The sequence below is a fragment of the Trachurus japonicus genome, chromosome 16 (genome assembly GCF_045865225.1).
Source record: "Trachurus japonicus isolate A0001 chromosome 16, Traja_1.0".
In the NCBI taxonomy this organism is placed as follows: domain Eukaryota; kingdom Metazoa; phylum Chordata; class Actinopteri; order Carangiformes; family Carangidae; genus Trachurus; species Trachurus japonicus.
This window is the reverse complement of record NC_140922.1, coordinates 12842190-12860007: the sequence shown is the minus strand read 5'-3', so window position 1 is coordinate 12860007 and position 17818 is coordinate 12842190. Positions and strand designations below refer to the sequence as shown.

The 17818-nt window shown below is 45.0% G+C and overlaps 1 protein-coding gene across 16 annotated transcripts in view; it reads right to left on the bottom strand.

The window, feature by feature from the left end:
* The window catches only part of ddr1 (discoidin domain receptor tyrosine kinase 1), a 38372-nt gene extending 24226 nt beyond the window's left edge, over positions 1-14146 (bottom strand). For 3 of the 16 annotated variants that reach the window (XM_085801625.1, XM_085801629.1, XM_085801635.1), the window contains exons 1-2: positions 13629-14091; positions 956-1113 (exon numbers count right to left, since the gene is read on the bottom strand). In XM_085801625.1, the coding sequence (XP_085657751.1) occupies positions 956-1055 (100 nt within the window). In that variant the 5' untranslated portion in view covers positions 1056-1113; positions 13629-14091. Of the gene's footprint in view, positions 1-955; positions 1114-11798; positions 12036-12219; positions 12692-13628 lie in introns of those variants that run through there. The other 13 variants (XM_085801626.1, XM_085801634.1, XM_085801638.1 and 10 more) reach the window with 9 other exon arrangements.
* Between the last annotated feature and the right edge of the window lie 3672 nt (positions 14147-17818).

Below are 17818 nucleotides of genomic sequence, written 5' to 3'. Positions count from 1 at the left end.
TTAAGGGATCAGCAGAGTTATTACAATTCCTCTCAGCTCGCCACATTTCCCAACTTTCCATTCAATACTTATTGAGATATTTCAGTCTGGACCAACAAACCGACACTGGGGCACCATGCAGATGCCACAACAGCATAATAATTGCCAACACATTTTCATTTTGTCATTTTAGCTATTGTTCCACTCAGTCATTTAAGTCATTTGTTGAGCGAAAACACAAAGCATTCGCTGGTTCCTGACAGTTTCTCAAATGTGAGGATTTTCTCTTCTCTGCTCAGTTTTATAACATCAAAAATTGACAGTATTTGGGGTTTGGACTGTTTAATGGATTAAAAAGCATTTCAAGATGTTACCTTGGGCTTTCAGGAATCATTGATGGACTGCAGAATCAGCCTATAATTAAAACAACAGTCACAACAACATCCTCCTTCTCCCTCACAGTCTGGCTGCTGCAGGCAGAGGGTTGACAGTCTTCTTCTGGTCATACCTGGTTGGCTCGCATTAACTAACCCCTCATGCGTTCCCCTTCCCCGGCATTTGACTGACACTTTCATGAGCTGCCTGTGCATTAGCAATCTTGACGAGCCAGGGGGAGGAGAGGGGAGGGCGGCTGAGGCCTGCCCAGCTATCTCGTTCTCCTATTACACACGACCGGCTGGCAGACAGGGAGCGGACACAGGATAGCCTGTTGATAGCGGACGGAGAATGAGCCTTACTGATCTGAGAATGTGAGGGGAATGTCGGAGCAATGGGACAGAAGATTGCTGGGTCCGCGAACGGGAGGAAGCGGGGAAGAGGTTTGAAAATGCAATCATGTCTGAGTTTGTGGCTGTAAAAAACAACAACGACAGTATGAAATGTGACCGTTTTTTTGGGAGCAAAAAAACAACGATAGGGGAAAAAAATTACAATTTATCCATCACAATTTCGATGTTCACTCGATATGACATCCTACCTGGGTTAAAGTGCCACTCATGTTCCTCTGAAGACGACACCAGTGCCACCAGGACAGTGAGCAGAGTGACAGGAAATGGCCGCAGGGAAGGCAAGGCCATGACAGCAGCAACGCACCTGGTTACCTGTCCGGAGACACGCCGACGACCACAGGCATACCTGTCACAGAAACAGAGATATACAAGTCTGGTTAGGATTCTTGCCTGTGGACTATGAAAACACAAAGTTTGTCATTGTCAGGTATACAAATACATCAAACATTTACTCATGCAGCTCTGGCCTCTGCCTGCTATGCAAACACATTCAACATCTCCATCAATATCTCAACTCTCCTCAAGCCAATCCTCTTAGTCCACGGCACGTAGCACGTCTCAGTCGTTTGTTTCTCAGCGTCTTGCATGCCCAGCTCAGGCTGGACCCCAGAGGAGGGAGCACAAAGCCACATAACAAAGGCCACGTTCACGAGCTAATTTGTTTTTGTCTCTGGCAGCCGAATGCCGTGATACACTAATACTTCGCTGCCTTTAGCAGGGGTACAAACAGCTTGGTAATTGAAGATGGTATAATTAGCCGGCCCCATTTACTCCCAGATAATTTTATTCCGTCTGTATTTGAAATACCAATCATTTCTCCAAATTACTGATTTCAAACCTAGTTTCCCTTAATAGGACGAAGCATATTTGGAGCACCCAGTTGGAGATGCTTGTTTGGAATAAATAACAAACAGATGAAGCGTTGAGATTGGAGAAATCAAAACCAATGAGTGCCAGAGAGGAGAAGGACAGATGTCGAAAGTATTTTGAGGTAATGGGGACGCAAACATTGGTCTGTGCTGCTGAAGCGCAAAATAAACAACTTTTGACTTGACACCACACCGCAGATGTTTTGTATGAGTTCTTGAGTGGCTTGAGATCCTTGAAAGATGAAAGCTTCTCAAAATACCTCCACTTAGTTGTGAGTTTGTTCTGTACACCAAGCTAAAACATAGTGCAGTTTAATGCAACAGCCCTGCAGTAAATTCTACTGTGTGGTTGAAATGATATACAGACCGTTGTTTCACCCACATAAATAAAAAAGGGGTGGAAAAAATGTTAAAGAGTACGCTTCCAAATTGACCATACAAATGAATCAGCACCTCAACATCACAGCCTTAATGAGCCTAGAATTTAATGCAAGTCTGTTATTGCCCTCATTAGTTTTAGTCCGTACATAATAAACTGGCATGTCTGCAGTATTTATTAGCTTTCTTCCTAGAAATCTTTTGTGCTTTTTGTCTGACAACACCAGTTTAATATTACCAAATGAACATATAAATCATATGGAAAAGAAACATGCATATTTCACAGCACTGTCCCATGTGCATGTTTTACTTCTGAACACGTCGGAGGAAGACTTCCAGTGGTGGAGCAAGACGAAGGAAAGAAACCTCCTGATAAGTGGAAGTCTGAAGTGGGAGTGACAGCTGGGAGAGACGGAGGGGCCAGGCTGTCTTCCCTGTAGACCCTCTGTGTTTCAGATTCATCTCTGCCTAGACTGCGACAGGCCGACAGCTGACACACAGCTGTAGTGACAGGAGATTTGGAGGATGGGGAGGGGCGGGGCGGGGCGGGGGAGGTCGACCAGGGAGGCAGAGAGGGTGAATGTATGGAAACAGAGTGAATATTAGAGGTAGCTCAGGCACAACATGGCGGAGACGGTGGAACGAGAGCAGCGATGACACGGGTACATGTGGTGTAGGGAGGGTGACTTATGGCCTCACAGTGCGTGTACGCATGGGTACATGGGCTGCAAATGTGGGCACAGAGGAGATCTTAGAAACAGCCAGCCAGTGCAGCTGTCCTGAATGAGAGACACAACGCAACCGATCCATGGTGCATGTGTTTCCAGGAGGGGAGAGAAACAGAGAGGGAGAGAAGCTGCAGGAAAAAACACACAAGTCGTTCAAGTCAGTGTGTGTGTGTGTGTGTGTGTGTGTGTGTGTGTGTGTGTGTGTGTGTGTGTGTGAACATACAGTATGCCAGATGACAAAATGGTGAAATATGGGGCTTACTGGACTGAGCTGTGTGTGCAAAAATCTGAGCTGCGAATCTGATGACTGGGGGCCACAATTCCAAGGCAATCACCATAACAACCACCACGATGTCAACAAACATTATGCTCGACAGTGTTTCATCGCCATTTGTCAATGAGGGAGGGAGGGGAGGGGGGGAATAAACTTTAATCTACCACACTGCAGAAAGACACTACAAACACCAATAAAACAAAAACCAGACAAATGTTTCGGCGAGCAGGATCGAACCCTAACCCGCCGCCATCTGAGAACATTGTTGTTGGAAAAGTCAAGTGTTGTTGAACAGCTGTGGTTAGTGCTCATAGAGAGGGAGAAGGACCCGCTGTGTTCTGGAGGAGGCAGCGCACTGTGGAGCTCAATCCACTCTCTCACATTTTGTCTCAGCTAATCCACGAGCAGGACTAATGAATACTCATGAGCAGCTGCCGTTTCTGTCCCACACAACTAAACACCACTGACAAGAGCGAGAGAGAGAGAGAGAGAGAGAGGCAGAGTCGAGGGCAGAGAGACACACAGAGAACTTTTTTAGTTAGCAGTGATTGCATCATTAAAGTTAGCCTGCCAGAGTCTCTATAATTAGATTGCTTCAGTTAAAAAAGAAAATGGCAACGCTGCCTTGGCGCTGGTTAGCGTCGTTTCTAGAGAGGCCCTCGTGTTGGAACCAAACGTTAGCATACGTTGTTCTTTCCAGTTGTGTAATAAAGCCGGTCCAAATGTCAGCACAGTGACCTAAGGCAAAGCTCAGGTGGTTTTCAGTTTTTATCACAGTTACTGAAAAGTGTGTATGTTTTACATCACTGCTGCCCATTTCCCAATGCATATCCTTACTTTTAGACTTTTTTGGGTCGGTTTTCCTCCTTTCCAGACAGACATTAGTTTCAATGTGTCAGAGTGGTATTAAAATCAGCTCACAGAAGCTTGGGACTTAACAGAGGCAATCAATCACAGTCAATATGGAGTCCATTTTTTCCCAGCTGTCACAGTTGCATTATCAACATCTGAGACTTAACAGAGCTGCTGCGCAGCATCCTCAGCAAATTCACATTTATGCATGTGGCAGTGTTTGCTCATTATCTCAGTTTTACCTTTACAATACAAACCATCTGAACGCGGCAGCTCTTAGCAGCCAATTTACAAATGAACTGTTGTTGAATGAGAGTTGCTGAGGGAGAAAACAGCCCCTTCTCTCATCTTCTTGATATCTTCTATCATGTTTTCTCTGGTGGATAGTTGTCATGAGTGTTTTAAGTAGCTGCAATTTCATATTTCAACTGTACCACAGGACCATATGGCAAACAACTGCTGATTAAAAGAAAATTGATTCACATTTCATTCGAGTTTACAACCAAGTCAGCAACAAAAGCTTACATCACATGCTAACTTGCTCCCAGTGATCTGATGCTAACATTAAGCTGAGACTGCCCTGACGATGGCGTGAGATGAAAAGCAGATAAGAAGAGCAGATAGTCAATGTTATGCTGAAGGCAACATGTTTGTAACACGTTTCATGGAAATCCATTAAATAGCTGTGGAGATGTTTCTCTCAGAACAATCATTTCCGCAGGAAGGTCGGAATAAACTTTTGTGACAACTCATCCAGTAGTTCTGGAGAAATTTCACTCACATAGCTACAAACAGCCTTTAGTCTTAGTTGGTTTATAATACATGTTAAAACCTCATCTAAAAATTGTAATTTTGGGGGAAAGACAGAAATAATGTGATCACATGATTTACAACATACTGAGCTTTGATGCTTTCACATTGTTCTTGTTCCCCACACAGACCTCGTGTGAAGTCTCCAATCACGGCCGGATAGAGTAACACACTGCCCCACTTAGACGTGACTAATCGCCACTGGGGAGTCGGGAGCAGTGAGCTCTTTGTTTTTGGATTTCCATTAGTGTGTGAGGAAGTTGTCGAGGTCATACACACCGCTAGCCTATGCGTCCTGGAGAGAAGGAAGTGTGAATTAGTCTCCAATCTTTGCCACACTTTGAAACGGTGAGAAACAAGGTCCTCAGATGGCTTTCCTACAAACAAGCTCCTTTCAGTGTGACTCAGAGATGGTGTGAGTGAAGTGATGATCCCTGTGGGGCAACGGTTTCCTTGTTTTTACTGAAGACCCACTCCAAGGGCAGGCAGAAGTTTCCTGCTTGCACAAATCTGTTGAGAGGGTTCCTTTCATTCCCGTCTTGAACGAATTTTCTTCAGCTTTCTTTGGTTAAATATTAATACATCACTCTGTGTAATACTTTCCCCATGCTAAACAAGGTAACACGACACCACAACAAGAACTCCCCCTAAGCTTGCGGGGATGTTGGAGACAGGCTGGAGACGTTTGCTCTTTAAATTGAAATTATAGACCAATCCTAATAATACCTACAGTAACAGTGGGTGAAGTTTGGCAATGTGCTCTTCTGTTGGCTACAGTCTTATCAGTCACAGACTGGTCATCAAATTGTACCGGCGTGTATCACAATATTCCTCTATATGAGGAAGTGCTGGTCAGAGCTGTGGAATCTGATTTTGCTGAATTTTACCGCAGGTTGAGGAAGCAGGAGGGAAGGATGGATGAGTCACTTAAACAAGGTAATGAGAGCTGACGGAGGAGACAGCAAGTGGCAGAGTCAGAAAAACAAATTAAACGGCAGCAACAGGAAAAAAAGGAGAAAGTGCAGCATATCGGACCGACGGATGACTTCAAGAGGTGGTGAGTCATGATAAAGAAAGCTCGGTAAGGGGATTGTAAAACAGAAACATGTTTCCAGGAATACTTTGCTTGCTCTTAACATCTATTAACATCTATTGAGTCATTATGACAGCTCAGCTTCCACAAAAAAATACCCAATTCAAAACGCAAGTTCCTGGCGGTACAGTCACATCAGAGCAGTGTCATAAAGCAGTGCTGTGCAAAACAAAATAACACATATAATTTATGAGCTATAAGACCAGAGATAGTTCAGCAGAGAGAGCACACCCGAAAAACTGGGGGAAAACGGATGTAAGCTGGGTTCATTAGCATGCAGCTATACAAACTGAAATCAATCATAACTAAAAGAGTGAAACTTCCATCTTTTTTCCTTTCGCCGTCTACTTTATACTTGGAAGCAGGTTCACTGGTCCCATCAGTCCGCACCAGTAGCAGCAGTGCTCAGCATATCTGCATGGCGGACAGAGACAAATGGTGACTGATTACTACAGGTTGGTCTGGCAAGTGAAGAATGCCCTCATCAACAGCAGCCTCACAGGCCTGTTGCTAAGTGTAGGGACAAAAGATTAGCCTACACTTTAACCCAGACACACTTTCTTTTGCTTCCTTACTTTTTTTTTGGTGTAATGGACTGGTGGGTTGGTTGGGAAACATTATATCAAATTTCAGAGATTTTAAGTTTCATGGTAGAAGCTCGATTTGTGCTGGACTGGTGGTAAAATTACAGCCTAAAACTCACATCTGAACCAAACGAAATCGGACATAAAATATGTATAATACACAGGCACACAGTGCGCAGAACCAAACCAAAAGTTACTTTTAAAATCACTTATTTAAGAGTCAGGTGGAGGTGAGCAGTTTTCTGTGCCTCTGGCCATGCTGGTGATACTGTACTGTATATGTTTGTTCAATGGCTCCTGGTTGAGTTTAGACTCGGCCAGCACAAAATATCAGCTGATATTAGTCTATGCTGTGGTCCGGCCAATTATGACAAGACACGGATTACATGCAAAAGAGATTTTCTGTGAGAAAATTGTATTTGTGTGGTATAAAAATGAATATCAGTCCTTTTATCATCATCAGATTCTTTAAAACTTTCAAATGCGATGTTTCTATCACCCACAAAAATCCAGCCATGGTCAGGCTCCATCCTCATTAACAGCTTTCAACAGACTGAATGCTACAAATGATACATAATAATAAATGCATACATCTCAGCCTCTCCTTCACAGACTGGGTCTAGTTGTCTATAATTGGTTTCCTGGAGAATACAGTTTACCCTGATCCTCTGCTGCAGCCTGCACCACCATTTCTCTGTCCTCGGAGAGCAACGTTGTTTTCCTGATAATGTGAATGTGTGACAGCTGATTTGTCTAACCTTTGTTCCAATTAAAAGCTTGTCAATTACAAAACAACAAAAGAAAAGAACAAGGTGACATCTGCAGGTTTGTCCTCCGTCAATCATCGCAAGAATTAGTGAGCTGCAAATTAAAAAGTTACAACCAGGTATACCCAGACTTTGTGCCTGTAGCTACCAGCCGGCAGTGCAAATACAACATTTAGTCTGGACTGTTTTTTAATTATGGCTGCGTCGTTATGCTACAACACTATGGCATCTGCAGAAGCAATAAAAAGGAAATAATCCTGGAGAGACACATCACAACAACAACAAACGACCCAGAAGGAGGTGGGCTGCCTTTTGTATATGTATGACAACTAAGAGCCTAGGAAATAAAACAAAAGACTTTCTGTGAGAGCTGAAATATGACGACAAACTGAGAGCACAACACAAAAACACCACAATGTGAAGGCCTTGTTGGCACCTCTGTCAATCAACATGATCTAAACAGAGTCGGCTGCCACGTGAACCAACTTAATCTTCTCTCTGTGCACGCAAAGGAAAAACACTAGAACAGTGTGTGCGTTATAATTTACTCTGGGAAACTGGTTTTGACTCACAGCAACTGGATCACCTTTTGGTTCTTAGGGCTTGAAGCTTCATGCATGTCCACACACGTCCTGAGACTATGTTCTACTTTTTCTTCCCCCTTTTTTTCCCCTCTGCATATAATTCAACAGGAATGAGAGGGGTGTCATTTCACTTTCTAGTGAAACAAGTTCTAAGAGACCTCACTCTCCTGTGCTAAAAAGGCAAGTTATCTGCTTCGCCGCTGCAGTGGGTGAAGATTAAACCCGGAGTGTGACCTTAGTTGAAGCGTGGGTGCAAAAATCATAATGAGAATCTAGTGGGCATGTGGTAACATTAGCATGTTAATATGACAGCACAGCAGCAGAGTGCACGATGTGGATCTCTGGTTGTGGTTTGACACCAAGGGCTGTTTTAGGGCTGCAGTGCCATGGCAGCCAATTCCCCGAATTCAATTTGTACAGTCTCACTGCCACCTGTCAGAGAACAAGTGAGAGGCAGAGGAGAGGATGAGGTGAAAGGAGAAAGGAGAGGCATGTGACAGCACAGTGCTACTCTCACAATGGGCAGAGAGAAAACGACCACAGACTGAGACACAGACAGGCGGACGGACAGAAGAACGCCATGGTGAAGGAAAATTCCCTCAAGTATTTGAACAGAGACTCCAAATGACAGAGCAAGCGTGGGACAAAGGCAACTCTTTGCCCCGCAGGAGGGTGAGAATTATTCATCCAGTGAGCAGCTATTGAAACAGAGAGAGAGAGAGAGAGAGAGAGAGAGTGGGGGACACAGTGAAGGAGGGATGGCCTGGAGAGAAACAGAACACAGCAGAGAGAAAAACCAGAGAGATCAGGTCAAACGGGAAGGAGTTCAGTGAGACTCAGCATTTTGAGTCAAAGTGAGAAAAAAAGTCTGGCCTAACACAACCTTCCAACAGATGTCTTTTCCTCATTCCTAATGAACGACAGCTGAGCACAGAGAAAATCTTTTCATACGTCTTTGAGCCTCTGCACCAGGCATAAAATACAAAACAACAACAACAAAAAAACACCCGCAGCAACAACCAAAAAACGAGAAGCAAATTACCATTCAAAATGTGTGGCACCTGACTAATAATAAAGTCTGGTATTTGCTGAAACCCCACTCACACATATATCCAAATAAACACACACATTCGTCGCAGTTAAAAGCCTGGGGCACGGGCTGATACCTCTATCACATTTACAGTCCTCCTCCTCCCTCTCAGCAGAAAAAACGCCCCCTGAAAAGAGCTAAATTACACATCACACAACTGTTTCCTGATGCTAATGTGCCCCTCTAAACCCCTCTGAGTGAACGGCAGACAGGTCCGCCCCGCTCGGCGTGGATTTTGTTACAACTCAAATTCATCATACGAGGAGGAGACATAATGAAGAAGGAGGTAACCTTTGATGTGCGACGCGGCCTTCTTCCATGTTCCAAGGTTTCAAAAAGCACTTACTTGGCCAGGAGCTATTAGTAATTATTAGTGAGCCACAAGAGGCACGGTGTGTGCTGGCAGCTTGGCTGAAAACACCACCACAGTGTGAGGACTTGAACGGAGATGAAAAAAAAAACTGAAAAGAAAGAGACGAAAGGGGGAACAGAGCGCACACTGGCTTTTAGGTTTGTGAGTTTCCATCTTTCATCTGGGTTGTCTTTCTTTCTCCAGAAGCGATAACTTCGACTGCCAGATGCTGGAGAGACATGTGAAGGAACATGACATGATTTGTGGTTGGTTTTAAGCCCACAGGCTTCAGCATTAGCACTGAAGCATTGTCTTTATCTAATGAGATCATTACCTAAACTCGACATTATGAGATCTAAAAAAGGAGGGATTTTAAAGATTGTATAGTAAAGTCTGTTTACTGGTCCTCGGGAGCACAAGTGCATGTGTGGAAAAAGTTGTGTTAAGTCTTTTGTGGCTCCAGAGGGAGCTGCACAAAGTCTGATAAACCGCCTCGAGTGATGTCACTGGAGGCGGTGGTGGTTAAAGACTGTATGTCTGAAAGTGAAAAACATGGAGCCAGAAAGAAGTGAGCTAACCAACCTGCACGCTCGTCACCTGTGCTCCAGGCAAACCGGCTCCAGGCTGCACTCTGCCACTGCTTAGGACGACATGCAGAATCTTCGACTAAACTGTTGGCGGACCAAGTTGCATTGTGGGTAACGTGGCTGCCGGGTTTTGACAAGTAAAGGCAAGAAAGACAAAATCGCTTTTTGAAAACCATTGAAGTCTGACAGTGTTATATTATAAGAGCACAATAAATTAGAAGAGCTGTTTTCTAATTAAAGTATTTCAGTATTTTCTGGGTTATTAAACATTCATCATTGTTGAGAAAATTGTTGTATTAACACTGGCAATCTTTTTTTTTTTCTGTAAAAAACAACGTTGCCTCATTCTGATTGGTGATGACTAACATCATATTCATATTTGCACTTCAAAAATAGCCTGCCTTTAAATTTTGGGTTATATGCAGAAACAGTTATTTCAGTTCCTCAGGTAAAAATTAAGCATGAAGCCAAGGTCTGAGATACTTTGATAAGAGACTGTGGCAAATTCTTTGAAGCAGTGAGAGCATCACCCCTGCTTGCTTATATCTACACAACAACACTGGTATCTGAGCAGGGCAACCAGTAGTGGGATGAGCAAACAGATAAATGAGGTTGTGCTCGCAGTCAGAGGAACGACAGGAGATGGGAGGCTGAGGATGAGATGGATGAGCCGAGGAAGGAGGGAGCAGAATAAATGGAACATCTAGTGCTGCTTCAAAGGGAATGTGAAGATAGAAGATGAAGAAGCAGAATCTGTGCACCATGTTAGATACAGAGAGAGAGAGACAGATTGCCAGAATGATCAATTAGTGGATCAAAAGGTACGCTGGATGTCAGGGTGGGGCGGAGAGGCGGGGAGGGGGGGGCGGGGGGGCCGAGTGGAGGGGGGCGGGCACGGCTGATCTGAAGGAAGGTGGGACTTTGGAGATTCATCGAGAGGAAATCAAACAGAGATTCAAGAACTTGCTGACAACCAAAGCACAAGAAAACACTGGATACCGCTTTGAAGTGTCACCGCCCATTACACGATGAATTTGTTTCTCCGACAGTCACGTCAGGCCCGCTCTGCACATGACCACACATTCGGCAAATGCAATTGAAAAGTCCAGCTGTCTAGACTTGAGGGGGAAATTGGTTTAGGAAAACAGGGGTGGACATCGGAGTCCTGCCTTCAATTGGTTTCATTTCCGATTAGAAGGCGAGCCGTAGTGAAGGGAGGCGAGTAGCTGTGCCGTGTCTTTGGACTTAAATGAATTCTTCCAGTGGCCTTGAGGTTCCTGCACAGTCTGTTGGGAGCCAATTATGACCACACACACAATTTTAGAGGAGTTGCTTCCCAACACGATCGCTGCGAGAGAAGTCACATGAAAGACATTTCGTTTGGACTGAAACCCCCCCACCGCTCTCATCATTGTGCTCTTTTATGTGGTTAACTATAGCCACATTGCTATTAAGACCAGGCAACTGTGCAAAACATGCAGGTCAACCATTGTGTGGGAATTGCCTTTGGGTTTTTTGGATTTATACCCACCTGCTTAAAGTCTTTTCAGAACGGTCAACAACCAGAAACACAAGGACAAAGTCAAGAAAAGCACAAAAAAACAATGGGTCGGATAAGGGACAACAGACCGAGGTCAATGATCAACCAGCCTGTGCAAACCAGCAATTCTCACTGTGGACAACAAATCCTACTGCTGTGTGTGTGTGTCTGTGTGTCTGTGTGTAAGCTTGCACACAGGCAGGCATCTGTGTGTTTCCAGTCCCAACACAGCAGCAATGCCACAAAACCTCACTTTGTTTGTATTTTATTTTGTGTATTAAAAAAAGCAGCTTTCCAATAGTCTCACTGCTGATTCTTAAAATCTCTTAAGACGGAGAAAAAAAAACAGCAGGCATTTCTCTGACACCATCAGACAAATTACTTTGCTCTATGCACATTTCCCAACAAATCATATTATGCAATTAGCGTCATTTTCTCCTAAAACCTGTCATGATAAAGACAGATCACAAAAAAATGCTCCTAATGTGTGTGTGTGTGTGTGTGCATTCACAATTATACTCACATAACTGGTCTATCCAACCATTTCATATATTCTGCGTCTCCTCTGCTGGACTATACAGCTGATAAAAAGCAGCTATGCAAGGCCAATGGCTCTCGAGGGATGATCTGGGAGAATCAGCCAGATGCCCATTAGACGGGGATCCAGCAGACCAGTGTTTGCTGCGAGGGGCTGTATACCACCACCACTCACTGCTCCTCCTCCCTTTATGCCTTTGCTACAAAAAGCTAAAGAGGGAGGGATGGCGAGAAGAGAAATGTGCCTTTTATTGCCTCCCTATCTTTTGGCAAATAGCACATTGAGCCACACCAAGCTTCCACAACCTCCTCCCCTCAACCTCGAACAGAGCTACACCTCCTCTGGACTCTGTTAGAGTCCCCTAACGCCTCGCCCAGCAGCGCACAAACTACCCACACACACGTACCATTTTCATACGATGTGAAAGGTGGCTGACCGCTGCACTGCACACCCACTGAAGCCCATTGTTACCTCCTACATCAGGCCACCTCCGCCTCCCTGCGAGCACAGGAGCACACACAAACACACCGGGAACGAGCAGGTGACAGGAACACCTGCAATCACACACCCACGATGCCACCTTTCTCCTTCTGTCTGTTTTACACCACGAACAGCGCAGGGAGCTGAAATATGCAGTTTTTGAGCATAACTTTCCTGCTCTTGGAAAAAAAAGATGAGGATCCATTTATCATACCACACGATTGAGACGCTCTCAACACCAGCTCTTTCTCCTGGCTCACGAAAAACAAAACATCGACAACCTGTTCAAAGTCCAAACCCTCTGGCGAGTTCATCCCCAGAGAGTGAAGTGTTCCCGTCTCTGGTTGCCAAGCTGCTCTTTGCTCGTTTTCAGGCGTTTTGGTTCTGGTGACTCACTCGGCCCCAAAAACCATCACCATCATCATCATCATCCACATGTTAAAGCCAGAGGTGAGTGAAACTGGAGCTGATGGTCTCTCACTGGAGGTCACCTGTGGTGCTGGGAGGTCTCAGGGTTAATGACGGCCCCCACCTGGATGTGTGGAGGTCATCTCAAACATTACACATTTTACTGAGCCATTCATCAGGGCTGGGGCAGGCTGTAAAAGCTGGGACATGCCGGGAAGAATTACTTTTGTTTAACTTGTGGAGTTCTTTGAATGAGGTGCGATGTAAAGCTGCTGAAGAAATGAGTGAAACATTATGACTGGTGACAACTTCACCTAAATCCATGTCACAGTTGAGGGTTACAGTTTCCATGAGCCTTGGTGAGGGTATATAAATTATGAAGGGTTGGATGGAAGAAATAAAAGTACATTAGGAACATTAAGTGAATGTAAACATTGTGAAAGCAATAGTCATAGTCTGGGGCTGTGGATGATGGTTTTCTTCTGCTGCCAAGGACAGCGAGATGTTGAGCAGCACAATTTGCAATAAGACTCGACTGGTGGTGATGATGTACTCTGTCGGGATATTTCAGCTACGTGAACGCCGCAGCGTGTCTGCCCCACACTGAACGTGCAGAGCCCCCGGGGCGCGACGTTTATACATACACACCGTGTGCGCTTCCCCAAACAGCCCCCGTGGCCAGCGTCCAGGCTGAGGGCTGCCGTCACCGTGCCAGCCTCACACCGAGACTCACAGACGCCAAACCACAGAGTGAGAGGCAGACAGATAGCCTACGCACGCACGTACACGCACACACGCACGCACACACACACACAGACAGCTGGAAATATCCGCTGCAATATTATTATTACAGTGGCTTATTATGGAGTAGAAAGTGCGCGGGGGAAGGAAACGCGCGGAGGGTTTAAGGAGTTTGTCAGGACTTACCTAAAAAGACACGCAGAGGAGCTCTTTGACAGCAGTCCAGACTTTCACGTGAAGTCTGTGTGAAGGAGGAGAAGCTGTATTTCTTTGACTTTTGTCTCTTTTTTTGCCACTATAAACAACACGGGTCCACTGAATAATCCAAGCCCCGAGCCCCGGAGCAGTGAGCTGCTGCTGCTGCTGCTGCTGCTGCTGCTGCGCTCCGCGGACGACTTCTGTCCAAAGTCAGACAACAACCAAACACTCCGCACTTGCTGGTCGATATAGTAACACCCGCAGCCAGATTTTCAGCTCACACTCTTGGGATGGATAGTTTTTTTTTTCTTTCAAAAACTTATCGACAATAAGAGAGAGAGATATTTTTTTTTTAAAACCAGACCGTCCGGGGTCCCTGCGCTTCCTCGCGCCCCTTCACTGAATCCAAACCCTGGCTTGTGTTGCTCTAACCTCAGTCCAGGATCTGCAGTCCGGCCAGCAGGCGCCACCAGGTGCTCATTTGCATAACTGCACCGGCTGTGTCCAATCACAGCGCCGAGCAAGGTGTCTGATTGAATATCCCAACAGGGTCGACATCCAATCAGAGAGTCCTGTGGGCGGGACCTGTGACCTTAACAACACTGTAGAGTGAGATCCAATGTGAAGTTGGGGGGAGAGGAGGAGGGTGGGAGGTCTTTGTTACAGCAACACTGAGATTTGGAGAATATGACATATGATACAGCAGCAGGCAGAGAGGTAGTTTCACCTCCTTAACCCTTTGCATGTAACACATTGTTTCAAACCACATTCCTTCATAATATAAACTTGTAAACTTCTTGAATTATCTGTCCCACTTCTCAGCACCTGGATAAGGCCATTTAATGTAGAGCCACAGCACCCTGCCTTGGTATTTACCCCTAGAGGAAACTTTATTACAGAGCAGCAGCGGTGTAACTGTATATCATTACTGGCCCTGGGCTGTAATGACTCGGGTTGAAAGGTTTCGCAGTAAAGCAGGAGAGCTGTTGATACGGGGCCCGTGAGGAAAAGCAGCAGCAGCGAGGTGGGAATTCATGTTTTAAAAGAGCCACATGTGCCTGTGTTTGTGCTGGGAGTTAATATCAAAAAGTCAAACAATGAAGTGACTGAAACAAACAGGCTGAGCAGCACTGACTGTATGTGTTGGTTCTTGTCTGCGTGACTGAGAGAGAGCAGGGAAACTTTAGCTGGAGCTCATTCACCAGCCGGGGACAATAAAGGTCATTTAACAAACTCTGAGCTCCACCTTGGGTAAACAGGGAAGAGGACACTGACACACTCGGCTGCCTGAGGTTCACTTTGTGTGTGTGTGTGTGTGTGTGTGTGTGTGTGCGTGCGAGCGTGTATGCGCATATCATTCGATAGATCCAGGAGATCAAATGTGTTTGATTTTCTGAATTTACTTTTGCTCTTGAGCTGTTTCTCTCTGTTTCACCGCCGTTCAGGCCAACTTCACCCCAATTCACCCACTCCCACCCCTCCATCCTCACCCCCCACCCTCCTCCAAAAGTCTTTGTGTTTATACAGACTTTAGCTGGACTTTCATCAGGCCTGGCCTCCTTTCCTCTGCATATCATTAACACTCTCTCTCACCACTTTTCAATTCAGACCTAACTAAAATCAAAACACTCTCTCTCCCTCTCTCTCTGTTTAATAGCTATCCTTCCTTCCTGAGTCCTCTACACAAAACATAACCTTGTGCTTTTTGAGCTTTCTTGCTGTATAGCCCCAGTGCTATCATGGTTTATGGATCTATTCTGCCTCTCTGGACTCTTGTTACTTTTCCCCCCCTCAGAACTTGATTTTTTATTAAAGCAGTTCAAATAAAAGATATTGACAAAGGTATGTTCAAGTTGTGGATGTTGTCCCCTTGGATGTCTAACACTTGTATCAATTGTGTACACCAATAAAATGTTAACGGATTCTCAGAAATGATGCTGCTGACGAGCACACTAATTCTCAGCCCTTGTTCTCTCGCTCCCCGGAGCCTTTCCCTTCTCTTTTCAGCCCTTTCTGTTGTGCACATAGTCCAGCTGGCTCTGGTTTGTTCGTTGTCTGGGCAACTGCAAATCCCCTGGCATGAAATTATGACCTTTTTCAGCATTATTTCCTCTCTTCCCTATATACCTCTTCTCTCGTATTCTTTTTGTGTCTCACTCCCCCACGACCTGCTTCTTTTATATTTCCTTCTCCATTTTTACAAAATACGATGAGTTCCTCTATAGACTTTGGTTTGTCGTCACCCCCCTCCCCTCTCTCCCTCTCTCCCTCTCTCTCTCTCTTCTCATTCTCGCTTTGAGTGAAAACCAGTGGAGCTTAAAAAGCAGGTCTGATCCTGTGAGGAATTCACTCAGTGAGAGACAGACAGAGAAAGAAAGAAAGTTGTACTGCACTTATGAGTCAGCAAGGACAAGCAAGCACTTGGTGCAATAGGTAAGGAAAGATAAATAGAGGGGGAAAGAATGAGTTGCCTGGAACATCAATGATCTGTCAAGGCAAAGAAAGGAGGTTTTCAACAGGAGAAAAGTATGTTAAAAGTTAAAAGAAAAGTTAAAGAATAGCTTTACTTTTTTAAAAAAGGTTATTGCATTCAGCAGAAAATTACCATTTTCATCGAGAGCCTCTTTTTCAGGAGGGATGACAGAAGATCTATTGCCTGTCACGGTGAATACACAGCTTGAATTTATCACCTCTCAGACATCACTTTAGTCAAAAAGCACAAACATCTGAATTAAAAATGGAAGTGTTCGACTCAAAGGCATTTCCTGCGACAACATACACACTCGTACACACAGGCGCAGGCAGCCTGTCCACCCCCTGTCATGCTCTGACAGCTGTGCAGGGCTGCGGGATTCAGACAACACAGATCAGTTGCAGAATGCAAAGCTTGCAGTATGTTGGGAACTGGCGTAAAACCACATACCAAGCATTCTGCCCTTTGAAACATCTCTGCCAGCCTCTTTTTCACTGGGAATATCGAAAACCAATAAATGTCTCAGATTTTCTATGGTGAATGGAAATCCCCAGAGTGCCCCACAGCTCCATTTACCACAAAACACTCTCTTTCTTCACACGCATGTGTGACTTCAAGTCCATGTTTGGTGTAAACACACATGTCTGCATGTGAGAAAGAGAGCACATGTGTGTCTGTGTAAATGTACAACTCCACATGCTCCCCTAATGTGTGTTTACGGTGACTTGTCCGTGCTCTGTCAATATCAGTGTCACAGGCCCGAGGCAGGCTGTATTTGATTGGCCCGTGGAGAGGATCTGGGAGCAGTGGAGGTGTCAGGGGTCGCTGGGTCGGTGTCTGCTCCAGGGGGAGGTTCCTAGGTGGGTGGGTTGGTGGTTTGGGGAGGGGGAAGAGGGGTCACGGTGTACATCCCTGCCCTGAAGCTCTCCTTTTAGGTGTTCAGTGAGGAAAAAATGGCGTGTCAGCTCCTCTCACTTTCCACGGGAATGTTGCAGTTACTCTTAGTTTGCAGGTCATATAACCCAAAGTATTGAACCAATTAAAATGGCATTGATTATGGGCTGCTCGGGTGGTCAAGTGGTTAGAGCGCATCCCATATGGACATTGTCTGCTCCAGAGCAGTCGATGGCCGGATTAGATTCAAATTGAGTAATTCCCCCAGTCTCTCTCCTGCTTCTCTTTGCTGTCCTATCCAATAAAGGCAAAAACACTCCACAAAAATAACTTTAAGTTATAATCAGAGTGGCATTAAAAACCCAAACCTTGAAGGCCTACCTGAGACAAACAGGCAGAGAATTGGGATACAATGTTCAATCCATCACATAGATGTGGGGATGTTATGATGGTTATGATGGTTTCATCATCTGAGCACCATGAATAACTAAGATGGAATCAGTTGTTGTGTTGTAGTTGTTGTCTCCAGAGCCACGACCCTGGCTGAGATCGGGTAAATCATGCACTTAATTTAAAATCATCATTGAGACTTTGTGTTATCCTTATATGTCACATAAGTACCCACTGCTTAAAATCCATCCTCCTGTGTTTGAATTTTGTGCTTTTAATGATCCTGTAAGGTGAAATCTCTTTCAAGCATTACACTCTCATTTGGAAACCAAAACATTTCTCACCTGTAGCGGAAAGATTGATTATTGCGGCCTCACATCGTACAGCTTCTCTCAAAGCCACGCCAGTATCTGCTACTAGA